The 27,962-nt window shown below is 39.5% G+C and overlaps 1 protein-coding gene across 1 annotated transcript; it reads right to left on the bottom strand.

The window, feature by feature from the left end:
* Positions 1 to 108: 108 nt before the first annotated feature.
* Positions 109 to 27,962, bottom strand: FAM162A (family with sequence similarity 162 member A). The gene is made up of 5 exons (XM_059162838.1): positions 27,761 to 27,962; positions 9,130 to 9,252; positions 6,648 to 6,756; positions 2,990 to 3,098; positions 109 to 370 (listed from the first exon to the last, which is right to left on the bottom strand). Exons 1-5 carry the CDS (start codon positions 27,792 to 27,794, stop codon positions 278 to 280), a joined length of 468 nt encoding a protein of 155 aa, XP_059018821.1. The 5' UTR covers positions 27,795 to 27,962; the 3' UTR covers positions 109 to 277.

Here is a 27,962-nt window from a genome sequence, read left to right as displayed (position 1 = left end):
GTTAATACTAAGGTTTAAATAACTTGCCCCATTTTTCATTCATTTCCTCCAAAAAGCTGAAAGGCTGCATTTAACCTGGATCAGAGCCACAAAAATATAAACAAGTCATTTCTTTAAAGAAATTTATTTGTCCCACTGTATCAGGAATGGGGAAATTACAAATCTGTGCAAACCATACTTTCATGAAATGGATCCTCGTACCGTATTTTTGAATACAGGCTAATTGCTGCAACATTATTCCTGCAATTTCAAAATCCAGCCAACACAGATACCTCTGCTACTCTGTTTTGGCCTTCAGAGCTGCTTCTTCTCTCAGGCGAGCTTTTTTTTCTAAGTTCAGGCTTGTTAAAGACTCGTTTCTTTTGACAGCCTAAAATGAAACAAATTTGAAAAAGGGTTTGGGGGGGATGTCATTACCCCACACTTAGGGCAGCAGATTAACTAGGCCAGTGCAGTCCCAAAACGCTCTGCCATGGGCACACTGAGCACGGAAGCCCCCCTCTGTGTGCCTTCTGCTTCCTCTAGAACTTCACAGTCCAATAGCCCATCCAGTCAAGCGTAAGAGAAATGCCATACCCTCTACCTTTTTTCTGGCCTATTTCTTTAAATCCAGCTTCTTCCCTTATAATTTCTTCCCTTATCTTTTTCCTTTCCCACTCTGTAGTATTGAATACCTTTTTATTTCCATTTCTATCTTTTTTTTCCTTTCCCTGTTCTTTATTGCTACCATTTCTCCTTTCCCAACTCATTTGTATACTTTCATACCCTTCTAACTCCTTATTCCTCTCTTACCAAAAATATTCAGCTCTGGGATCCCAGACTTGACCAAATACTGTGATTAATGAGTCTCAGCAGTATCTGTATCGCACTACTCCATTCTTTGACAGCAAACAGGAGTGCGGGAGAGCCAACCGTCCTCTTCCCGTTTACCTCCCTGTGAGCTGTTACGTGCTGGTAAGTCTTACATAAGCAGACCAGTTTCCAAAGTTTTAGACCAAATAAATGAAACTAGCACCCTATCTATAAGGTGGGGTTTTCTTATATCTTTATATGTGTAATTTCACATATAAAGAATTAGGTATGGGAAGGAGAAAGGGAATGGTAAGTTGATGGTGAGGACAAAACACAATGGCTAATTCCTCTCTTTTAAACAGCACTAAGTCTAAAAGTTCTCCACTCTAGTAGCACTTCCCTACTTGTAAGGAATGGATAGTTCCATGTCAAACAAATGAGATGGTTTTCTGGCACATAAAGGAGAGAAACTCTCAAAGTTTATGGTATGTACCATTAGATGAGGCTAGAAGAAGTCTCAAGGGTAACTCGTTTCTAGAGTATGTAGACTCAGCTTAGTACAATCAGGTATACAAAAGCAATGCAGACTTCTTGGAATTCTAGAAGTCCCTATGTCCTGTCCACATGCTTCTATAAGTTTCAGTCTGAGAACTAAGCATGAGAAGTCAAAGAGGAAGCCAGAAGAAAATCTGAAGTGGGGGAGAATAGAGATGTCAAAAGAGCTTCACTCAGTCCTGCACACTCGTCTTTCATGCTCCCAACAGGTCAATCTAAATGGTCAGTATTTTCCACTCCTGAAGTCTGAAGAGAGCCAGAAGTACATTTCCTTTTACTCTGCACTCACTGGAGATAAGGGAAGTTAGTTACTGCTAGGTTGGTAGGAGAACCTTTTTAATATCTGATAATAGACACAAGCCATCTCTTTGCACATGGAAGCTATGATTTATAAAATTAGACATGGTATTAAAATAAAGGTTTGGGGGCACCTGGGTGGCTCAGTGGGTTAAGCCACTGCCTTTGGCTCAGGTCATGGTCTCAGGGTCCTGGGATCGAGCCCCACGTCAGGCTCTCTGCTCGGCAGGGAGCCTGCGTCTTCCTCTCTCTCTGCCTGCCTCTCTGCCTGCTTGTCATCTCTCTCTGTCAGATAAATGAATAAAAAATCTTTAAAAAAATAAAAATAAATAAAATAAGGGTTTGACCATTGCTGCTGCATATAAAAGAACCCTATATTTTAAGCACAAGATATTATTATTGAGAGTTTGGGAACTTGCAAACTTGGCTCTAAATTTTTATCCTGCCCAGCTATGTGACTTTGGGAAAATGACTTAGTATCTCTAAGCTTCAATTTCCTCTTTTATAAAGCACGGATAATAAGAGAACCTACTGCTTAGGTTCTTAGGATATTGTGATGAGTTTAACAGTGCCTGCCGTATAATGAGCCCTTAATAAGTGGGAGCAATTTAATATCGCCTCATTTAGGTCTAGATTCAAACTGTGGCTTTGCCATTTAGGAGATGTGTGGCCTTGGGCAAATTAGCAGCGCTTTCTTAGCTATGTTTCCTCATCTATAAATGAGGTCCTAATAATAGTACCTATTTTGTCATGCTGCTGTGAGGTTCAAATGAAAGAAAAGCCAAGTGCTTAGAAGATTGAGTATTCAATTAATGATAGCTATTAATAACAGTCTAGGTTAAAACAAAGATTTCTAGACTTGAATGCCTATGTACTTGTTTAGGAGCTATTGTCCTTACACATATGGCTCCATGTGGCCAAGCTTCAAGTCCAGAGCACTGACTAGAATGCTCACCAGGGCTAAGGCAGCTGGAGCATGGATAAAGACGCTCACTTACTAGGAGTGCTGTACAGACATGCCAGTGTCATCATTAGATACACCAGGGACATTTTTCTGGTTTCACATTACTTACGACATCTGTGATAACTAAACACTTTCTCTTTACTTTGTGTGAAACTAATTTAGTCCTTTACCTTGCCAAAATTAGGATTTGCTATTTATCCCCAGGCATGACATCCCAGGTTTGCCCCTACTGTGCCTCATTTCTTATCATTGTTTGTTTCTTATCATTTCTCATGTAGAAAGTAGCCCCCTCTTCTCAAGAGAATAAATAAAAGGGTCAACCCCCTGATTTCCTGTAGATCCTTTGTAGAAAACAGCAGCAGAGAGGAAGTTTGTGCTCACCTTCTTGCCCTCAATAACCATCCAGATGCATCCTGCCACTGTCAGGGCAATCATTGCATAGCTGACCTTCACTCGGATCTTGTTCTTTGCAGCATCAAGCATCTCAAACCTAGTAACACAATGAGATTATGAAGGAAAGTTAACTTTTCTCTTTCTGAAGTTGCCAGTAGGAAATAAAACTCTGTAACACAAGTCAGAAATGGAGTGGTACCACAAATAGAAAAAAAAAAAGATGTGGGCCTGGAAATCTTGCAGGATTTGGGGAAATGTAAGGGGGAATATGAGGCATTTTCACAACTCACCTTAAACTTATTAATAAAATAAAGTAAGATAGCACGAACTTTAAAGTAAGAAAAAGAGAAGATAGCATGAAGACAGGAAGTAGATCGAGGAACAAAGGGGGAAAAAAGGCAAGGGGTATTACTCTATGCTTGCTATTGGCTTGGAAGTCAATTCTGGCTTCCAAGTTTCACACTAGCAGCCAATGCTAAAGTGAAAACAGGAGCTGTTTCTCCCGGGGGGTTCTTAAGAAGATGCTACATGATACAGTGACTGTTTAATAATAAGAGATACTGCAGTGAACTTCATGAGTTTTGTACATTTCAACACAAATCACAGTTCAGAAAACAAATGTGGGAGAAAGTCAAACAATATGATCTTTATACCTAAGTTTTCGCTCTCTGCCTTGAAGCAGGAAAAGTTTTAATAATCTAAATCTAATGCTTAGATTTAGAACCAGGTATAGATACCAGAGACTATCTGAAACAGCAGAAAGATTCTTTAAGCAATACTTCCTCAGTGTTTACCTTTTAACTACATTTTGCTGAAATTGCATGACAGTGAACTTGAGACCGTGCTCTTTGGAAAGTTCCTCTTTGAACCTGCCCACTGAATAGAGACCCGTGTGCCTTAACAGAAAATTGAGGGTTGGATTATTGTTCTTGTGTGAAAGTGAAGAGGTCCACCAAGGGAGAGTCTAAAGGGAAGGCCACTGCACCCTTGTGAGTCTGTCTGTAGCCAGTGAGTTGTGGTTCTGTTACATGAGTCTTACAGATCCTCAGGGCAGGGCATGAAGAGTCCAAACGGAACCTTGAGAGAGCACCAGCCTACTCCTAGGGGTGTGGATAGGAAGTGATTGTCTCGAGATGATGGGATTCAAGTGCTAACTTCCTTCTTTCTTTTTACCCCCGGATTTTTATCACACAATACTCTTTAAATCAGGAGGGAAAAAGTACTTTAAAAATGCTTGGAAGGAGGTATAGGGTCCAGGCATGGTAGGAGAAGCCTGAAAGGATAGATGTTGTGATGTAAGAGGGGACCCAGGGAGGTAGCCATGTGAACAGAGTTCTCCAGGCACTGAAGCTGGGCCTGCAGCTGGGTGAGAGGAACCAGGGACAATTGCTAAGGACGATGGATTGCTCTATTAAGAGCATCTGAGAGTCCACCAACCACAAACTACCCATGTTGACAGTATTTTATGTGAACTGGCATTTCCAACTAAAGTGCTGTGATATTCCTGAAAAGTAATCTATTTTACTTTTCATTAGAAGTATTTTACATTCGGGGGCACCTGGTGGCTCATTCGGTTAAGCAGCCAACTCTTGATGATTTTGGCTCAGGTCATGAGCTCAGGGTTGTGGGATCAAGCCCTGAGTCGGACTCCTCGCAGAACATGGAGCCTGGTTGGGATTCTCTCTCTCTCTCTGCCCCTCCCCAACCTGCTCTTACGCCAGCGTGCTTTCTCTCTAAAAAATTTAAACAAGTAAGTATTAGGGGCATCTGGGTGGCTCAATGGGTTAAGGCTCTGCCTTTGGCTCAGGTCATGATCTCAGGGTGCTGAGACAGAGCCCTGCATTGGGCTCTCTGCTCAGTGGGGTGCCTGCTCCCTGTTCCCCCTCCCCACCCGCCTGCCTCTCTGCCTACTTGTGATCTCTGTCTGTCAAATAAATAAATCTTTTTTTTAAAGTATTATACATTAAAAATATTTTACATTATAAAAGTAAAATACATTTAAATAAGGTCATGAGATTGCCCTCCATTCTATAGGAAGCAATCAGAATGGGCAAGTTAAGCAGCGCCTGTTCAGAACTGCCGGCATAAGGATAAACACTTGCCCAGGCTCATAGCAGAACATTCTAGGGTGACTCAGTAGGTAGTACTTTAGGCCTGAGGGGGATCCTGGAACCACCCGTAAGGCAGACTGAGGAAAGTATTCCATGGCAAAAATCTACATAGCACCTATTAGGGCCATGGGTATGCAGCAGCTTGTTTTCTCCTGAAATGCTGTGGAAGAAATTAAGACACAGGCAAGAACTTAATATTAGGGGTGCCTGGGTGGCTCAGTTGGCTGAGCATCTGCCTTTGGCTCAGATCATGATCTCAGGGTCCTGGGATGGAGCCCCAAGTCCTGCTCCCTGCTCAGCAGCGAATCTGCTTCTCCCTCTTCCTCTGCCTCTTTCCCTGCTCCTGCTCTCACTCTCTCTCTGTACCTCCATCTCAAATGAATAAATAATCTTTTTAAAAAACCCCACCTTAATATCATTGCTATTTCCAGCTTGCTCTTATTTCCCAGGAGAGCACACTGTCATTTTGACCAGCAGAAGTAGAATGGCTATTAAAGCCCTTGTAAACAAAAAAAAGCAATTAACACTTCTCTTCCTGGGAAAAGATAACCCTAAATGAACTCAGATTGTTTAAAATCGTGCCTTGAAACAGAAGCCAGAAGTTCAAGGAATAGGTTCTTATTAGAAGGAAATGTCTATGAGCTTTGTCCCAAGTCCCTATCTCCGAATGATGGTGCCCCACAGGGGAGATGGCCCCTGCTTCTCAGAATCTCTCTTGGCCAAGATGCAAACCAGTCAGGGTCTTTAAAATCAGGCTAGAGCAATGGTTCTTAAACAGGGTTTTTTTTCTGTCCCCTCAGGGGACATTTGACAAAGTTTGGAGACCTTTTTCACTGAGTGTTCCTTGCATCTGCGAAATGAAAAGGCCAAGCGAGGTGCTGCTAAACATCCTACCATGTACACAACAGCACCCACCAACAAAGAACTATCTGGCCCAAAATGCTGATAGCACTGGGGTTGAGAAACCCTGGGTTAGAGGAATCTACACTCGTCCAGACTCTGAAAAAGTCCCAGGATCCTGGGTGGGCTGGGTTTAAGGAAGTTGGTGAGAGGGATAGGAAAGCATGCTTTCTGGGATCTCAGTAAGAGAATATGTTACTCCTAAATACTTATATGCTATTATGAATAAAAAAAAAACCTTTATTCAAGAATTGTTGAATACCTGAGTGGATTTTATAGAATATAACTATTAATTATTGTCAATGGTACCTAACTGATACACCCAGATTAAAAATAATCTAAGAAAAGTGAACATTACTGCTTAGTCACATTCCTGTAGCTCAGGAAAGAAATCAGTCAATTGACTTCAGAGGACCCGACAGCTCTCCAGTAGGCACAACACAGCGTATCAATGAGATACAAGATCTTCCAGCACTGTTTTTATTGCAGGTATTTGCCAAAGAGGAAACATTTTGAGATGTGACAACTATTCTAAAATTTGATTGAAAGTTCTTAGTGCGATTCAAAGGAAATGCTTTGCCTTTGAAATCAGCAAGGAAGAAAAGCTGCTTATAACCCCTATGTTCGGCACTCACGAGATAGTCTCTGGGATATCATCCTCCTTTTTGAAGCGGCCTGACCATATCAGGATCTTCCTCTCCCAGTTTGTAGGTTTGTGTAATGGCACTCTGTGGCTGTAAGTGTCTATGAGAAAAAACAAGACAAGGAATCTTATTTGAGGTTATGACTCTCAAATTTAGCAATGAAAAAAAATGCTATTTGTGCTTTTTTAGCTATTCATGAAACAGAAGCATTGAGAAACCTCAAGCTAATTTGAGCTTTATTCAAATGGGATTTCTTAGGATGCCTCATTTCTCAAATAAGGTTCCAAAATTCTGTGGGGACTGAGGTAAAATAAAAATATTTCTTAGCCATTGAAAGTTGAAAGAACACCAGAAACAAACGTAAAGGTAAAGATGAACTAAGAAGGGAACAATGAGAAGCTTATTTGACTTCAGTAGAAAAAGAGAAAGGTTATAAGGTAAAATAAGATAACAAAAGATCTTGAATGCCAGGCTATGCTTTTTAAACCTGATTTGGGAACCACTGTACACTTTGAAGCAAGGAAGAAGTTAATGTTTTAGAAGATTAATCTGCATAATAGACAGAAGAGAGAAAAGAAGGATAGAAGAGAGTGGGCAACAAGTTCAAATGGGAAGCTGTAAAGAGAATGACGTGATATGTTCTGAACTGGAGTTGTAACGGTGGGAACAGAGACAAAAAAGTCTACCTGAAGAAGACTGAAAGGGTTTGGAGGCTGATTTAATTAAGACCAGGAAGGGATCAAAGAAGAACCTCAAACGTGAATGAGTAAGACAACAGCAGTACTGTTAACCAAGACAAGGAGACTGTGAAAGGAACCAGTTAGGGAAAGGAAAAAGCATGTATGCCTTTTTATATAATATTGAGTCTAAATTTATGCCATCCGAATAGGTCTCATTAATGAAGTCAGAGTCGAGATAATCAATGGTGCAAAGGGAGAGCCAGTGAAGGTGATAAAGACCCAAGAGAGGGGACAGGAGAAAGGGGCAGCAGAGGAAAATGCAGTGGCAAAGAGGGAGATGAGTAAGAAAGGCACACAGCCACAGACTGTAAGAGAAAGTCTTTCAAAAAAAGATGTCACTGAAGGAACAGAAAAGTTAGGGAGTCACAGAATGTTAGTATTAGAAGGGACCCTGAAGATAATTTCATCCAACTTGCATGTACTGCCTACATCTCGTGCAGACAGACCATCTCCTTGACTTTGCTGCCTACATGACACACTCATGCCCACCTCCGCACCTTTGCTTGTGCTGTTCTTTTCGTTTAATCAGAAGGCAACAGCAAAGGAGCTGGAAAGTCCCTAGGAGAAAAATCCATAAAGAACTGAAAGTGAGAAAAGAGGTTTAAAAGTATAGAAATAGTATTGCTCTAGTTTTATCTTTTAACCCTTCCAGCACTTAGCACAGCTCTATAGTTATTGTTTTTTGCTGCGTTCATTTTAAGTACATTAACGACAATTTGGAAAGTACAGATGTAAAAAAAGACGATAAAAACTATCCCTAATTCTCCTGCCATAGCAGAATCACTGTATTTTTATTTTGGTAGTGTTTCCTAAGTCTTAACCCCATAAGTATGGGGGTTTATATGTCTCTTTATATAAATTTACATATTTATATGGGTACCATGCTACACATGATATAAAAGTCTGTATCCTGATTTGTTCACTGACATTATGACAAACATTTCTCATGCCAGTACATGGTATTTATAAGCACCATTTCCTACAGCTGCACAATCTCATCAAGTAGATCTAACATACGGTTTAATCATTCCCAGATTATCTGACATTTAGATCAGTTCTCATTTTCCTATTATATATAAAATATGGGAATAGCTTTATATTCAGAGCTTTTTTTCATATATAGGGATTATTCCTGAAGACAGATCCCCAGAAATGAAATACCAGGTTGAAGGGTATAAACATTTTTAAGCTCTTGATAAATATTCTTTCCTATATACCAAGACCTGCCTGATGCTAGTATACTCCCATGAAGAAGTAATAAGCAAATAGCTCATTGGAGCCCACAATTTATATATTATACTCCTTGTCTCCACAGTGGACAGTGACAAGTGTTTGAGTTAAGAATAAGACTAATGATGGCTGAAATTAATGCTTAAGCCAGAGGCTAGCCCTAGTTTTATTGTAGCTGAAATACCGTCTCCCAATTTGGTTCATCTTTGGGGTTCCTTGAAAGACCATTTCAAGATTTCTACTTACTTTGGTGCATCTATTCTCCAACAAAAAGCTCCAATCTAATCCTGGAAATAAGAGGTAAAAATGACAGACAAGGAAAATGAAGAAAGCACTGCTTCACGTGAGCCAATGTAAGTACAATCTGGGAGGCATGGACTACAAGATCGGGAAGGAGGTAGGAACCCCTGGAACAACCTGTCTTTTAGGGTCTTTTGATTCCAAGTTGTTTCACTCTTTGGGAACTGCTTCATCCATATCTGGAAAAATGAATAAAAACTTACAGGCTGGAGCTTTTGGACTTTCTTGTGGCTTGGCACAATATCCATTTATTCTCTTTAAATCAGAGTTTCTGGTAAGTCTTAGAGATGAGGAAGAACCGCTTTCATATAACCTAAAATAACTTCCTAGAAAAGACAAAGAAATGTTTCAGAGAAAGAAAATCTAATGTCTCAAAATGAAAAATGCCTACAGAATATATATTTCACTTATAAAAATTAACTCATTTAAAAAGTGCATATACTACTCTCTATGTAAGACAAACATATTTAAGATATGATACTTGGTGCTGTTTTAAAGTATACATGTTTATATTATACATTAGCAATTTATACTATAAATATTTTATCAGCTGTAATCTTTATAAAAGTACTTCTCACATGTATCTTGTCCTAACAATGGTTCTGGTGGAAATATTACATATTATAGCCCTGGGCAGTTAAACCAGATGCCAAGATGCCAGTACTAAAGTCTGGGTAGCCTGTAATGGCCAGCAAGTGGCTCTAGAAAGCCTTCTTCCACCCAAGCTGTAATTCTCCAACTGGAAATCAACTTTAGGTGTAGTCATGAATTGTGTAAAATTTTAAAACTATATATTTAAAACTGTATAAAACTGTGTGTGTGTATAAATTTTGAAAATCTAAGTACACATAGGGATCAATATTATAAATCTCCACGTACTTACCACCCAGTGTCAACAATTAAGCCAATAAATACGGTTTCATCTGAACACCCCTAACTCTCAGCTAGATTATTTTATTATTAAAGATTTAATTAATTTATTTTTGAGAGAGATAGAGAGAGAGAATTGGGAGAGAGGGAGGGAGAGGAAGAGAGAGAATCCTCAGATTCTGTGCTGAGTGTACAGCCCAACCCAGGACTCAGTCTCACGACCCTGAGATTATGACCTGAGCCAAAGTCAAGAGCTAGATACTCAACTGACTGAACCACCCACGCAACGTTTGATGAATTATTTTAGAGCAAATCCCAAATATCCCATTAGTTCATCTATAAATACTTCAGTATGCATCTCAAAACAGCAACTTTTCAAAACCACTATCCAGAATACCATTAGCTTAATTAAAAATATTAGCATGTGATGATCAAATAATATTAGCATATGATGATCAAATCAAATTTCCCCAATGGGCTTGTAATTTTTTTTAATAGTTGGCTTATTCTAAATAGGTGCACACTGAATATGGTTGATGTGTCTCGTGTAGGTCTCCCCCTCCTTTCTTGTCATTTGTTAAAGAAGCTAGGTCATTAGTTCTACAGAATTTCTCTCATTTGGGATTTTGCTGATGGTGTCCCCTTGATGTTGTTCAACATATTCTTCTAAATTCTTTTCCTTATAAACAGATTTTTGAGGCTTCATCAGATTTTGAATTTTTAGCAAGAATATGCCATAGGCAGTACTGTGTATTCCTACTGTATCCTACTGTACTGATCCAACTGTAGCAGTCTGACTCCTCATACCTTATAAAGACCACCACCACTGTTGACCTTTCATTTGATGTTTTTAGCAGACAATGATGATGTTACCTAGATCTATTATTTCAAAATGGATTGTAAAATGGTCATATTCTACATGAACTATTTGACTATCCTAAGGTAAAAGTCCACAAGAAATGTGTAATAAATTCTTGGTTCTTCCAATTTGCCAGTTTTCACATTAATGGATTGCTTTCCTTATAGCCGCCACAGGTGATAATTTGTTTAAAAATAAGATAAAGGTGGGGTGCCGTGCCTGGGTGGCTCAATCGATTGAGGTTCCAACTCTTGGTTTTGGCTTAGGTCATGATCTCATGGGCTGTGGGACTGAGCCCCATGTCCAACTCCATGATCAGCAGAGGATCGGTCTGCTTGAAGATTCTCTCCCTCTGCCCCTCCCCCCACTAGTATGCATGAGCTTGTACATGCGTGCTCTCTCTAGGATTAAGTGGAGAAAAGAAACAAAGAAAACAAATAAAAATAACACAAGGAACTCTTGCATTTTAACACATGTTCCCCAGCCCATTTGAGTCATTTTTATTTTTGATGCTCAGATAATCCCATTTTTAGTCACTAGGGACCCTTCTATGTTGGCTTCTGAGTACTTTCAACATGTGCTCAGTGATCATTGATACCTTCCTTACTTTCTGACATGACATTCCAGATTCATTTTGAATGCTTCTTAGTGTGCTCTGGTTCCTTTAAAGAGGAAGCATTTTTACAGGTGCCTTAGGAAGGCTCATTATTAGTGAGTTTTTCATTGTTCCATGCTGTCTCACTGAGCAAAACTAGGAAATTAATTCATCCTTAAAACAAAGGTATGCTTAAGAACTTAGTTTCAGGGGCTATGGGGCACAGTCAATTAAGCATCCAATTCTCGGTTTTGGCTCGAGGTCATGGATTGAGCCCTGTGTTGGGCTCTGCACTCAGCTTGGAGTCTGCTTGAGATTCCCTCTTCCCCTCTCTCTGTCCCTCCTGCTTATGCTCTCTAAAATAAAAATAAATGTTTCAAAAAAATTTAGTTTCTGTTAGCCATTTTCACTTTCAGCCTTAGCATAAAATTTTTAAATCAGTCATAATTAATCAGATTTCAAAGCACAGACAGCCAAAAATAGTTTGGAAGAGGATGAGAGAAAAGGGGGGGTGTGATTCTAAGTATGGGGGTCATGGTACGGAGAGACCAAGGCTGGTATAGGATTCAGAATCAGAATTGCCCTACAATCCTAGAACATGGAAAAAGTGGAGCGCTATGAAGTACAATGGAACAGAAAAGACAGTTGGAAAGGCACCAGTGCTAAATCTGATTACTGTCCTGGCACTGCCTGATGCTCCATGTAACCAAAAAAGGAATGCACAAACCTTGCCTTTAACGCAACAAGAATGTGCTCTCACAGCTATGTGGATAAAAGCTCACAGGAAAGTTCAAGTAGTTTTTGAAATACATTTGTTAATAGACAAATGGTCTGTTTGGTCCAAACTCCAACTTGGATATTTTTGTAGCTTCAGAGTTGGAGCAATAAAGGGAAGCAAAAGAGGGAATAGGAATAAAATATGGTTAGAGGTAGACTTCCCAAAGCTGGTGAGAAACATGATTTCTTCACCTTTTTTCAATTTAAAAGATATTTCTATAGACTTTATATGGACATATGTTTATATTTGTATAAAGATTTTTAAAATAACTTATAAATATGTAACTCTGTATCATAAAATCCATTTTTAAAAAGATTTTATTTATTTATTTGGCAGACAGAGATCACAAATAGGCAGAGAGGCAGGCAGGGGGGGGGGAAGCAGGCTCCCTGCTGAGCAGAGAGCCTGATGTGGGGCTCGATCCCAGGACCCTGAGATCATGACCTGAGCTGAAGGCAGAGGCTCAGCCCACTGAGCCACCCAGGCAACCCTAAAATTCATTAAAAAATACATATATATTTATTTATTTATTCAATGGGGGGGGGGACAGAGGAAGAGGCAAAGAGAGAATCTAAAGCAGATTCCCTGTGACCCTAAGATCATGACCTCAGCTGAAACCAAGAGTTGGATGCTTAATTGACTGAGCCACCCAGGCACCCCAAATTCGTCCTTTTAAAGTGTACAATTCAGTGATTTTTAGCTTAATCACAAAATTGTGTACTGATCACTACCATCTAATTCCCAAAGATTCTCATCATACTAGAAAGATGTTTCAGATTTCGATGAGGTCCAACTTAACCCTTTCTTTGGTTGTTGCTTGAGCTTTTGGTGTCTTACACACGGTCACAAAAGCTTACTTCTATGTTATCTTCTTAAAATGTTATTGTTTTATTATTAACATTTAGATCTCATCGATTTTGAGCTAATATTGGTATATGATGTGTGGAAAGGATCCACCTCCATTCTTTTGCAGGTTTTCAAAATTCAGTTTTCCTAGCATCATTGGTTGAAAAAAACACAAACAATTCTTCTCCCTGTTGAATTATTTTGGTACAAAGCAGAAAAATCAACTGACCATAAATGTGAGGGTTTATTTCTAGACTCTCAATTCTGTTCCATTAGTCTATATTCCCTTCTATTCTATGATGTATTAGCTTAGTGGTTACCTAGTCATTGGACAGAGATGTCCTCTGATGCTTTCCACCAAGTTGTTTGCCAGCCTTTGCCAAACGGCTTCATGTGCCTGTTGTAGCATGCTCTGGGGTGGGTCGGGGAGAAGCTGTTTCCACTGAATTAGCTGAGTCAGGTGAAAAATAGGCAAGCCCGGTGAGTGGGAATTTCCAGGGAAGTGCCAGATAAGCTAATTGTAACAATTCTTGGGGGCTGGGGACTTTAGGGAGCTCCAAATCCATTCTGCCCTCTTCAGTGCCTGCTAGAACTGCAGGTTTTCATTGAGAGGCTATTCATTTTCAAGCTACTGGGAAGCTGACAGGTGACAGAAAACTGTTAAAGCTATTATAAATTTTGCTATTCTTACCATGTAAATTTTGCTATTCTTACCATGATTAAGTCATTTTTCTTGGGTAAATGCTACTCAGATTGTCACAAGCCTCTGGTTATTTCCTAGTTCTGAAAAAATTTGATTTTAAGGATTTTTGGCAGTGTTTTCATTGATTTTACTTTTTAAAGATTTATTTACTTGAGAGTAAGAGAGAGAGTGTGTGAGAGCGTGCGTGTGTGTGAGCAGGGGAGGAGCAGAGGGAGAGGGAGAAACAGATTCCGTGCTCGGCAGCGAGCTATACAGGGCTCTATCCCACGACCCTGAGATCATGACCTGAGCTGAAATCAAAAGTTGGACACTTCACCAACTGAGCCACCTAGGTACCCCTCATTGTTTTTATATAGGAGTGGATTTTCAGAGGTCCTCTTACATACCTCTTACATAAAACTAGAACCTGTTTATATAAAGATTGTGGTTATTTGTCATCTGATTTCTTTCATAAGGGGCTACATTTATTTCATTTTCTAAGTCTGTAATCCCAGAAGGTCTTACCCCAGTCTGGGTTAACCATGCCACCACTGCCACCTAGTGACAGTTAAGTGTGCACCAGGAAGAATGAATCACAGTGTAATCGATCTCTGATTCCTTCCTCATTTTAAATGTGGATAGTGTAGTATTTACTGCTCCAGCACTGATTTGAGGGATAACCGGAAAAATAACGGTGAGAGCATTTGGCAAGATGCTTGAAACACGGCAGGTCCTCTAAATTTTCAGTTTGTTTTTGAAGCATGACTAAAACCGGTAATTTTCAAAACATTGCCATAGCACTTTTCAATTTTACCTTTAGAGTAGTCAGAATTTCTCACCAAGGTAATTTTATGCAGTTACCAGGGCATGAAGATATTCTATAAAACTTTACAACAGTTCTTCATAGCTCTTGGGATTAAAACAAAATGCTGTAATGTTGTGAGTCTCAAGCGTCAATGTGCCAGAACCACCTGAATGGCTTGTTCAGAATCAACAGTTCTGGGGTGGAGGATGGGAATCTGGATTTCTAACAAGTTCCTAGGTGAAGCCGCTACTAATGATTTGACATTACCGTTTCAGAACCACTATGCTTCGTTTTATTTATTTATTTATTTATTTATTTATTTATTTATTTATTTATTTGACAAACAGAAATCACAAGCAGGTAGAGAGGCAGGCAGAGAGAGAGAGAGAGAGGAGGAAGCAGGCTCCCCACTGAGCAGAGAGCCCGATGCGGGGCTCGATCCCAGGACCCTGAGATCATGAACTGAGTTGGGCAGAGGCTTTAACCCACTGAGCCACCCAGGTGCCCCCGCTTTTTTTTAAATTGTGGTAAAATATACATAAAATTTACCATTTTTGCCATTTTTAAGTGTACAGTTGTGTGTCATTAAGTATATTCACACTGTTGTACACCATCACCACCATCCATCTCCAGGACTTTTTCATCTTCCCCAGAGAACCCCTTATTTACTGTGACCTACAAGTCCCCATCTCGCACCAGCCGGCCACATTCCCTTCTTGCAGGCACAGAGACAGAAAGGAACAAGGTTAACTGGCAGTGAGCTACAAGGTCCACAGGAAGTAAGAAGAATCAAGAATTATTTCCTTAGGTATTGCCCTTCCCCATCCCTTTTAATTAGAACAGAGACAGCTTAGGAGGAGAGAAGACAAGATGCCTCTCAGCTCAGTTTGGGTAATACTGACAAGGCAAAAATACTATTGTGTACCCGTAATTACTACCAGTCACATAAATGCATGTTTGGAGATATTCATTCAACAAAATAATAACTGAGTACCTACTATGTATCAGACATTGTTCTAGACAATATACAAAAAGACAAAAATCTATGCTAGTAAAACTTATGTTTTCTACTGGAGAGAAAATATACATACATATGCACACATACATGCATATATACATATATGCACATAGAGATACACACACACACACACACACACACACACACAGAGTTAGACAATAAATGACCGAGAGAGAAAATGAACACTGGGAATGTGACACGCAGAAGTGTTTGTGTGCCTGGAATTGGGTGTGTGTATGAGATTTTAGGTAGACTAGCAGGGTGAGCTTTCTTTGAGAATGCCACTGTCAAAGGAAGTGAGGGAACTAGCTACACAGATATCTGGTGGCAGGATATTCCAAACAGAAACAACTGTTAAGTGCAAAGGCCCTACAGTATATTCTAGGAACCACAAAGAGGAGGCCAGTGTGGCTGGAACAGAGTAAGGCGAGTAAGATTTGAAGTCATTGAAGTATCTGGAGTGGAGGTGAAATTAAGGACTTGAAGGCATGAGAGGTTTACCTAGATCAGAAAATATCTCCCAACTTTTTTCTTACTACAACTTCATATTGGATGCCAATAATTTTTACCTCCCTAAAGTATAAAGGCTAATTAAAACATACAAATATGGTCATATTATATATATTAGAAATAACAAATGTAAAAAATTTAAAAAGCCTGAAATCACTAAAGAAAATTGTGAAGTACTTAATGTGATTTCAGTTATTTTGCAAGTACAAAAAAACAAAAGCACATAAAAGTTTTAGTGTCATTAAGACTTCCTTTTCTGTCTCAAAGAGATAACATATCCTGCCCTAGAGACATCCAAGACAGAAATTTTCCATCCTTGGTGGATCCCAATTAAGAACAAACATACAAACCAAAAGAAAAAGAGCCCTTTAACCCTGTGGCTGCACTTGCAGCCTGCCCCTGGCTGACCGGTCCCGGATCCCCCAGGGACCTAACAAGAAGTCAAGACGAACCCTCACTCCTGCCTCTAAGGATGTGACTGAGGAATGTCTGGTTAACCTAGTGTAGAGGTTCTCAAACTTTATTGTGCCTCAGAATCACCCAAAGGACTTGTAATAGATTACCAGAATCCAGTTGCAGATTTTTTGATTCAGTGAGTATGGGTGGAACCTGAGAATTCCTATTTCTAAGTTTCCCAGGTGATGCTGCTACTATTGTTCTGGGAGCTCACAATTTGAGCTTTCCTAGTAGCAGGAGACTGAAATGGGTCAGCTGGGATGAGTCTGGTTCAAGTACTGGCTTTTGTCTTGTTGCCCCCTCCTTTCCATAAAAAGCCTTTCCAACCTCATGATGGACAGTGCAGAGGTGGAGATGCTTTTTTTCTCAGAATCTTTCAACACTCCTGGAGAGAATCATCAGTGATGTGACCTTAGAATTGATAAATCAAGGTTCAATGAATGCTATGGGAGAAAGAGGCTTTTAGATTATCTAATTTAGTGTTTTATAACCTGTGTGAAGACCAGTTGCCAAGTGTGTTTTAAGTACATTGCTAACTATGAAGGCCCTAATGATTTGCTTAAAAATAAAATCATGGCATTTGTTAAAACTCTTAAAACTGTGTATCACAGACAGCTTTAATATATGCAAATTTTTAAGTATCAAGCAGGATGTTGGGACAATCCCAGAATGGAATGCAGATTGTGACAAAAGTATCAAACTGTACTAGAAATGTATAACATGACCTAACCCCACAACCTTCAAGGTGGGAAAAAAGAAGCTAACCTAAGTTAACTTTGGAAAAATCCTTTTGACCAGAAACTTTAAGACTAAAGATAAAAAGAACTATACATAAACATTGCACTCTAGTTGGCAATTTGTTTCTTGCAGGAGTATGGGTTAACAATCCTGAAACTACAAGTATTCCAGGCCTGAACAAATAAGTAAATAAGTGGTAGATAATGACAGCCCAGAGAAAGAAGTTCCAAAAGCAAGGGGAGAAGGCTAGAATGAATGAGGTGCTGGATCAGTCAGAGAATTCAGAATAAATAGTCTTACATTGCTGTTTATTAACATATATAAATAAACATATATTTATTTATAGGTTATATGTTATTTGTATGTATTATGTGTATGGAGAGTTGATAGATGTAAGACAGATACAGACATAATCCTAAGTATGTGTGTACACACGGGTTAGTATACATACATGTATTTCCTAGCTCTACCCAGTGGGAGGGCCTGGAATCAGTGACACTTCAGTGGGAACAAGCACACTCAGTGCCCAGATCTTGATTTCTAAATACCATTATCTAATAAAGGGAACTAGGGCTCCTTGGAGAAAAATGGCTGGTTCCAGGCTGAAGCCGAGAAAATACGAGATGAGTCTAGAATACCCTGTAATGCCAGAAAGGAAATAGTAAAAAAACACAACAATGTTTTTGGATAGGGGCAAAGGGACATAAGAGCTGATCTGATACAGCCTCACCTGGAATAATTTAAGCAACAAAATAATGTAGTAATAGATTACAACTTAAGGTATACAATATATAAATCCATATTAATATAAATAATAATTGAATAAAAAAATGAGGGAGAAGGGACAAATCTTGCCTTTTGAGAAAAAATCCCAAATACAAGCAGATTTTCTTTCCTCCTGGATTCCTTTCCCCTTGTGGGAAAGTACAAGTTGGACTTTGGGACTTGTTTCCAAAGAACAGAGTATGGGAAGAGAGAAACAGTAACTTTACAAGGAAGGAACAAACTGACCAAGGTTAAAATCACCAGTCATGAATCATTTGGATACTGTGTACCGTCAGAAAGACACTTGACCTCTGTGCTAGTTATTCTGTCGTCAAACCCATAACCCTAGTCTCATCATGAGAAAGCATCAAACCCAAACTGAGAGACATTCTACAAAATATCTGACTTTTATTCTTCAAAAGTATCACGATCATGACAATCAAATGTGAAGCTGGCACAGATCAGAGGAGGCTAAAGAGACATAACAACTGAATGTGATGTGGCACCCTGGAACAGAAAATGGAACATCAGTACAATAACCAGTGAGACCCGAATAAAGTCTGTCCTTTAGCTGACAGTAATATACCAATGTTAATTTTTTAGTTCTGACAAATACACTAGTTTTACAAGATGTTAACATTAGGGGCAACTGGGTGAGAAGTATACAAAACTCTTGTACTATCTTTGCAACTTTTCTGTAAATTAAAATTATTCCAAAATAAAGATATTTTTAAAAACATGAGTACTGGGGCACCTGGGTGGCTCAGTGGATTAAAGCCTCTGCCTTCGGCTCAGGTCGTGATCCCAGGATCCTGGGATGGAGCCCCGCCTCAGGCTCTCTGCTCGGCAGGGAGCCTGCTACCTCTTCTCTCTCTGTGCCTGCCTCTCTGCTTACTCTGTCAAATAAAATAAATAAAATCTTAAAAAAAAAACAACACACGAGTACTTGACTAGTGTATCTTGTTTTTACTTTTTACATGTTTTATAAATATTTTATTATTTGATATTTATTTCTTTTTAAAATTAGCAAGAATTTGATGTTATCTCTATAAAAATGTCATTCTCACTCATTTGCACTCCAATATGCTTTTGGAATGAGACAGAAAAAGAAAAAAATAGGGTATAGTCGGGAATGTGCCCAATCCAAGGTAGACGAAAATGAAGGTCATCTGACTAATGTACACTGGTAGAAAGGAGATGAGAAAATTATACATGTTGGTATGTATCTTGTCACACCTCGCTATTCTCAAATGTGCCTGACATTGCCTGGGAGCTTGTTAGAAATGCAGATTCTTGGCCCCCCAGCCCAGACCTACAGAATCTGAGTCTGTATTTTTTACTTTTGTTTTGAGAATCGGAACGATTATAAGTCTCAGGAGGACAAAGCTAAAGGTATGCTTATCCTGACAACTGCAAAGCTCATACACCCTTCAGTGATGTAAATTAAAATGATTAATTTAAATGATTCATATGAACATTAAATTTTGAGATGCAAATAGATACCCATATTCACTCAATAATTAACGAGTACTCACTATGTGCCAGAAACATGGAGACTAATACCACATATTCTAAAGTCTAGAACAGTATTATTTATTCAGCCTCAGCTGGGAGCTTCATAGAAATTCAAGTTCTCAGACTCCACCCCAAACCTTCAGAATCTCCTGGAGTATGGCCTAGGAAAATGTTTTAATAAGCCCTCTAAGTTGATGCTTATGCACACTAAAGTTTAAGAAGCAGTGTTCTAGAAAAGTGAATTTCAAATCGTGCATAAAAGAATCACGAAAGTTCTAGAAAAGTGAATTTCAAATTGTGCATAGAAGAATCACCGAAGTAGCTTTAAAAAATTTAAACAATTAAAAAATTTTTAAAAATATTTTTTAAAAATTAAAAAAATATTTTTAAAAATGCACAAGTCCATCCAATTAAGTCCCAATGTCTGGGAGTAGGAGTCTGGCATAAATATTTTTTAAAATTCTCCAAGTGATTCTAATGTGCTGCCATGTTTGAGAATCACTGCTCTTCAACACAATCAGTGGGAGTCCCTGTTGGAGCACAGGTCACGTGGATGACCAGGGCACCTCCAGAGCTCAATACTGGTCTCTGGCAGAGTCCAAAATCCCTCTTTTCAACAACTTATTTACTGAAAAGAAGTTCTGTTTTATTTCTAACTTCTGCAGATCAGTAACATATAGCTCACTACATTACAAGTTTGGAATCTCTGTAGAGTTGTATACCCAACTTTCAGATTTTACAAGAGCATGTTAGACTCCTACACTACTCAGTACTTAACGGCATGCACTGTCAATTGTTCTACAGTTGTCTTACATCCTCATCCCCTTTGGAAAAGGCTCTATTTCACATCCCTCCTCCAGCCTCCACAGCAGCTGACTACCCCTCATGGGGAAAAGATCACTATCTGACTATCTCACAATGAATGATCAGAGCCCACCAGGCTGATCCTACTATGCTGCTATGACACTGTTTGCCCAATCACCTTCTCTTTTCCTAGTGTACCAGAAGGCCAGGAGCTACCATGACCCTGGCTGGGAGAAACAGCTTGTTTCTGGGGAACAATGTTCCCTTTTCATATCCTATGGAAAGATTTTTTTAAATCTAAATACTTAGGTGAACGGTTCTCATGTTAGCCCACAAATGCCTATTTAATCCTCCTAGAATTCAAATAGGATATTGCTAGTCCTAAAATGTTTGCTATGATAGGGAAGGGCAAATCTGAGGAAGGAAAACTGAAAGGTTGATTTGAGAATCAAATCATTTTTAAGTGTCAGGAGGACAAAGCTAAATGTATACTTTTTTTTTTTTTTTTTTTAAAGATTTTTATTTATTTATTTGACAGAGAGAGATCACAAGTAGGCAGAGAGGCAGGCAGAGAGAGAGAGAGGAGGAAGCAGGCTCCCTGCTGAGCAGAGAGCCCGATGCGGGACTCGATCCCAGGACCCTGAGATCATGACCTGAGCCGAAGGCAGCGGCTTAACCCACTGAGCCACCCAGGCGCCCAAAGCTAAATGTATACTTATCCTGACAACTGCAAAGCACGTACACACCCTTTAATCAATACTATATTTTATATCATTACAATGAAACTGTATGTCAAATGTTTGTAGCCACTCAGCAGACCTAGAAGGAAGAATGACTAAGTGAGGGTAATTATCTTGCTTAGAGAAATTACAGATCTTATCCCTACTCATTTAAATTAGAGAACTCATTTAAATTAGAGAACCACTGATTTCGTTTCCACATTATAAGCAAAACTGGGCTACTCAGTTTTGTTGTGAGCTGGCCACAACAAAACAAACAAATGAACCTGAGATATTAACTTACTCTGAGCTTTTTCAATGATCAGGTTTGATATTTCCTATCTGGAATTATTCTGAAAAGGATGGAATATTTTGGCTTCACACTCTGATTTGCCCAGCTCTATACAAGAGCAACAAAGATTTCCAAATCTGCCTCCCGGGCTCCCATCACTCACAAACCTGCCTTCTTCTATGAGGTCCTTGCTGATGTTCTATGGCTTCGAATTTAAGTTAAGACTCTAGCCTAACTCACTCTGAATCTGGGTACTGTGCTTATCCATGTTTCCCCCACAGTAAGATTCCTTTCGTCTGCCAAACTCCCAAAAGGATTTGGGAAACAGAGCAGTTTTAGGCAGGGAAAAAACACTAACAATGGTGATTTCATAAAGTAAATCTAAGTGCAGGATGCAGGATGGGCCAGGGGCGAGGAACAAGTCGGGGTAAAGGGAGCAGGAGTAGCAAGGCGTAATTATGGAAACCTCCTTTTTGGTGGTGTCACAACACTGTAGTTCAAGTGGGTTGTATAAAGGAAATAAGACAGCTATAGGTCCTAACAGAGAGGACCTAACAGATGACAAAAATACTACGGAGGAAAAATGGCAAGAGAGATTGACATTATGAACTTTTGTGGGCTGAACAGAACCCTAATCACCATTTGTAACATTTCTTCTATGGGAAAAAAATTTAGAGCTCAAAAAATAGATTTAAAAATAAACCTTTGAAACCTGGCCAGTTTTTAAGTGGGGAGGAAACTATCTGGTGGCCAAACTTTAGTGAGATGGGGCCATTTCTTGGTGATTTGTTTCACTCCCATTAACATTCCAGCCCATTCCCAAGAGTGGTTATTTGAAACTCTCTTGGCCTTAGCTGTTGCCCTAAATCTGCTTTTTGACAGGAACTGATTCCCTTCTCCATCTATTTCTCATCCTTCCCTTCAGGTTTATAAGAACACTAGGCCTTCCTTCACTCTAAACTAGTGAACTGTTCCATCTGTGATCCCTCTTACTAAAGGATGTTGTACCAAACTTATCTTGCCACCTCTAGATCCTTCCCTCAGCCCCTTTCCTGCCAAATGTCTCCCTGCCCTTAAAAAAATAAACTTTAAATTACAAAAGTAACACTTGCTCATTACAGAAAATTTCGAAGCTTGAAAAAATGTATGAAGAAAAATAAAAACACCTATAATCACATCATTCAGGGATAACACTTGATATATCTTTCCCAGACATTTTCCTATGCTTACATATAATATACACATTTTTCATAAATAAGTACTACTACATCTTGCTTATGTCAAAATACTTCTCCAAGATATTAATTAAAAATTGCTTTTGACAGCTATATAACAACCAACATATGGATATAAGCTGAATTCAATCATTCCCTTGTCTTTATGTTTCCCAATTTCACTACTACAAATGAACAGTTTTATATATAAATCTTTGATGATGTTTCTGATTATTTTCTTATACAGAATCCTGGTAGTGAGGCGTTAGCAAATATGAGCCTTTTTAAGAACAGAACTGCTTTCCAGAAAGGCAGAACCGGATTTACATTTTTACCTGTAGTTGATGAGAATTCTTATCTCATTATACCAGGGTGGCACTGAGGGCAAGCTATCTTTGACAAAAAACAAAACAAAAAAACAACAACAAAAAAAACCAATTAATTGTTCTCAACAGTTTCTATAAATAAAATACTAATCTCCTTCCTTTCAAAGTTCAAATGAATGAATAAGTGGCATGTATTTAACTTATTACCTTGGCCTCACTACCCACACATTTTACTGTAATGTTTCTTCCCCCACTCACTTTACTAAAATTGCTCTAACATTAGTGATCTCTTTCTAGTCCCATGATTATGTTTTTAGAATCTCATCATTAGCTCATTTGATTCTACTCTTCCCATCTTTAAAGCCATTTGACTCTACTGACCCCTGCAAGGCCTCTGTCTCTCCTAACATTTTATTGCCACATTCTCTCCCTTCCAACTCTGAAGGGAGTTACATTATATCAGGCCTTACATTATATCAGGCCTCCAAGACTCAGTCTTTGCCTCTATCCCACATTCATCTGCCTCGGGGAAGACTCCCTCCTTTGTCCCCTGGTCTTTGACTAAGAGGTCCCATATTCACCTATAACTCAGTGCCACCTACCACTCAATAACACATGACCCTCTCTGCCACAGCAGTATCCCTTCTTACTTTCCTTACTTCAGACAACAGGGCAATACTCTTTCAGCTCTCCACACTCAAAAACTTCAGTCTCCCTTAAATCAACCTATGTCTCACAAAGCCGCACTGATTTCTTCAAAAACACTTCCTAGATATATTCCCTTTCTGGCACTTCCATCATCAACTCACACATGGATTTCTGCAATATCTTCACAGGATGTAGCTATTCATGTTGTATGTAGCAACCATGTTAATTTTTTTTTTTTAAAGATTTTATTTATTTGTCAGAGAGGGAGAGAGAGCGAGTACAGGCAGACAGAATGGCAGGCAGAGGCAGAGGGAGAAGCAGGCTCCCTGCCGAGCAAGGAGCCCGATGCGGGACTTGATCCCAAGACGCTGGGATCATGACCTGAACCGAAGGCAGCTGCTTAACCAACTGAGCCACCCAGGCGTCCCACAACCACGTTAATTTTTAAAAAATGTTTCTTTAATGACTTCTGCTGGAAGACTTCCTTTTGCCCAAATTCAAGTGGTTCAAAACCCTCAAAGGCCACACCTTATCTATTACCTCCTGACTGAAATCCATGGTAACCCTTCCTCCTTACTATATTTTCTCCTTCCACATCCTCTCCAGACTCATTACTGCCCCTACCTTTGCTCCTGTCTCTCTCCTATGCCTTCTGTTTCAACGAAGCCTTCGGTAATTTTAACCTATACTTCAATTCCTTTCTCAAAACCAGTGCTATGTTGGGTCTTGGGAGGAGGAGCTCAGTGGGGAAAAGCCCTGATTTGTAGTGTTTGTCAATAACCCTCACCACAATAGATTTTAAGCTACCAATATAACATGACTAATTGGGAAAAGATGTGCACAAAGCCAATAGGAATTGGCTCCAAGTCACCAGAGCAGCACTTAAAATCTGTTCTGCAATCCAGAACTTAATATACTGTCATGCATAAGCTCTCCAGATGTATTATACAGGTATATTTGTTCACTGCAACAAACTCCAGCTCTAGGAAGAGTGGGAGTCCACTCATTCTAGAGTTTTCATAGTGTACAGGGCACATAGTGTGTGCTCAATAAAAACCTGATGACAAGACCTGGTGGGAGTGAAAGCCAAAGAGCAGTAAAAATGGGCATGTACTCATTTAGGGTTGGTTAGGAAGAACCAACAGAAAGGTCAATGAAGGAGTAGAATGTAGGTGAAATAAAATCAGAATGGGAGTCAGGAGATATTGGTTATGTCCCAGCCAAGTCAATTTCCCTCTGAAGCCTTAAGTTTCCTCACCTATAAAACTAGGGGGCTAGACTACAAGACTTAAATGTTATCTGATTCTAATGCTGTGGAATGTCAGTTAAATTGACAAGGATGCTGTCTATGGTGCACTGTATTGGTATAATAATGATAATAACTAAATCATTTAAAAATCTGTTGGTGGGTGCCTGGGTGGCTCAGTGGGTTAAAGCCTCTTTGCCTTCGGCTCAGGTCATGATCCCAGGGTCTTGGGATCGAGCCCCGCATCAGCTCTCTGCTCAGCGGGGAGCCTGCTTCCTCCTCTCTCTCTGCCTGCCTCTCTGCCTACTTGTGATATCTCTCTCAGTCAAATAAATAAATAAAATCTTAAAAAAAAAAATCTGTTGGTAATCCAGCAAAGTTTAGGACAAAAAAATTTTTCTGAAGGTATGAAGAAACATTTTTGTAAAGTCATTCCATTCTTTTGACTTAATAATTATTCTGTAGAAAGTAATAACTTATTAAAAATAATAATTTTAAGTTAATTTAAAAAAATTATTAGTTATTTAAAATAACTAAAAATAATTATCCCGAAGAGGGGCGCCTGGGTGGCTCAGTCGGTTAAGCGTCTCACTTTGGCTCTGGTCATGATCCCAGAGTCCTAGGATGAGCCCCACACATGGGCCTTTCAGCTCAGTGGAGAGTCTGCTTCTCCCTCTACCCACCTCTCCTGCTTGAGCGCATGCACTCTCTCATAAATATATCTTTAAAAAAATAATAATTATTCCATAGAATATTACTGCCTGTCAGTGAGCTGGACACTGATAAGTGCTAAGCATTTAGTGAAAACAGTTTAGTCTCTACCCTCATGCAACCCACAGGCGTATGGGTCAGTAGCCATTTAGGTCCAAATCATGTATCAGTGCCTTTTAACTTAAAGAGCACAGACTGCTCTAAGGAATAGATGCAAGCTATGGATCTCTCTTCCCAAAACATAAAAAATGAATACAATTTTCAGAGGTTCACAGGACCACTCATCTGTGAAAGGGTCCAAGAACCACAAGTTAACAACTCTGACCTGTACCTCCAGCTACAGCCGCAAAATGAGAAACAAATTCATGCTCATAAAAACCTGTACTGTTTGCTAAAAAAATACAGCACAGATTACTAACAGAAACAATTTTTAAAAAGGTCTGTTGTTTAAAGGATTAAGCTTTGGCTCTTTGAAATTTCACTCACCTAGAGTATCTTATTCCATATAATATTCTGGATAAGTGAAGCATGCCTAGATTAGGTTTCTATTTGATCTGCCTTTCCTTTGGTTAAGGTTGCCTGATAAATCAGTCTTCTTAGGTGAAAATCCATTTGCACATAATTGTGTGCTTCCATTTCACAAGTAAATCTATTTCATGACTCTTACATTTCATATCAGAGAGACTCAATTAACCATGACAAACACATACACAATACACACATATCCTGAATAAGCATCTTGAATGAAATAAAGAGCACAAGTTCTTGAATTAGAAGGCACTTACTCAACTCCTGGCTCTAACATTTTTTCGGCTAAATGATCATGAACAAGTCATTTAACCATCTGACCTACGTTTATTCACTTGTACATTGGAAAACGGATGATAAGACTTACCTAAGAAGGATACTATAAGAAATCAACCAAGTAAAATAATGTATGTCAAAGTATTTAGCTATAAAATGGACACAAGTAGGTGAAAGGGCAGATTGCTTAGAGTTGCTCACAAAACATCAGACATTCAAAGAAGTTCCTTTGGAAAGAGTTCTTCATAAAACATTCTTAGTGGATCTAACTGGAATAAAATAAATTGTTCTTAAATTGCTCAAGGAATTTTGTTTTGACTGAGTGCCCAAAAGTGAGGTTCTAAAATATCAAAAGTCTGCAGAGAGGCTTTGGAATCTTTATAATGCTTAAATATATTTTCAAGGCAGGAAGATAAACTACTTAAAACCATAGGGTCTTAGTTCCTTTATAGTCGAAGTCCCTTCTACTCAATGTATTTTAGCTTTTTTATAAAGCATTGGTTCTTTGATTTACCTTGTTAATAGCTAACAGATCAAAAGGATGTACACAAAAGATTTTAGGGTAAATTAGTTCAACAGAAGCTAAACAAATCAATGAAATCAATCTCTTTTTAGCGGAGGAAATGTTTATTTTAAAGGAAGTAAAAAATATTCTCCAGTTTGAGACATGTTTTCCAGTCCACTCTCCACTGGAACACAAAATAAGGATATAAAAGGTAACTTTACACAACTTTACATAATTCATTTACATATGCAGTGTACATTTACATTATTTCAATAGGCAAGTCTGGGGTGATTCTTCCTTTAAAATTTGAAGTAAACAAGTTTTTAATAATTTGTTACCAAGAAATAAAATATCAGTCATTACACCTTACCAAAGTTCATAAAGGTGACCAAAAGTGTTTCATGCAGGTACCTAGAAAAGAGCCAAGCAGCAAACATTCTGATTTCTCAGCCCCTACTAAGCAAAGGCTCTGCTGGTTCCCCCAAGAAGACAAATTAAGCTCTGACTCCAAATACTCATTATACAAATGTCTACTAGAAAAATAAACTGCAGATTCTACGTAACACTTAACTGTAGAATTGTTTAAAATAAATGTATCCCCCATTTTAGGAAAACAATTAGTATTATTTGGTAATACTTTAAATCCCTTTCCTAAACAGATACTAAGTGAGTAGGAAATTCTAGACTCCAAGTTTTCTCTGAGAGCAGGTATAATAAGCTCTTGAGATGGTGGAGGCAGGGGAGACTCAAGACTCCAGTAGAGCTACGGACAGGAGAGGTCAGGGTGGAAAGTTAAATTAATCAGGAAACGGGGGAGTTCCAGGGTGGCAGGTGCATTAAGCACTGAGCTCAGAGGACACTGGGGATGGGGGTTCGATAAGAATCGGGGAGCAAGGGCTCGTCAAGTTGGTGGGAGGTGGGTGGATGGAGAGCCAGGCGCGACGGTCACTCTGCCAACCCCTACTACCTGCTTAGCAGTTGCTCGCTCAGGCTTGGCTCTCTCCCGTCACTCCAAACAACTTCGGAGTGTGCGGTAAAACCGAGCAACTACCAGACCTGGGGAAGCTGCACGATTCCTCAATCTCCAAACTGGCTTCCCAACCTCCCCAAGCCCGGCCCGCGTCTCACCCGCTGCCTGGCGCAGGCCGCGCAGGCTCCCCATGGCCGCCTACTCCGCTGACCCGACAGCGCCTCCCGGGCGGTGACAGCGTGTGCGCATTCAATGTCACCGAACGCCCGCAATGGGCAAGAGGCGGCGGGCGCAGGCGGGCGAGACTTGGGCTATTTGACCGCCGACCGAGCGGGTCGGGCGTGACGCGGCGGGGCGTGT

The sequence above is a fragment of the Mustela lutreola genome, chromosome 2, assembly GCF_030435805.1.
Source record: "Mustela lutreola isolate mMusLut2 chromosome 2, mMusLut2.pri, whole genome shotgun sequence".
NCBI lineage: Eukaryota > Metazoa > Chordata > Mammalia > Carnivora > Mustelidae > Mustela > Mustela lutreola.
This window is presented reverse-complemented; position numbering and strand designations above follow the sequence as displayed.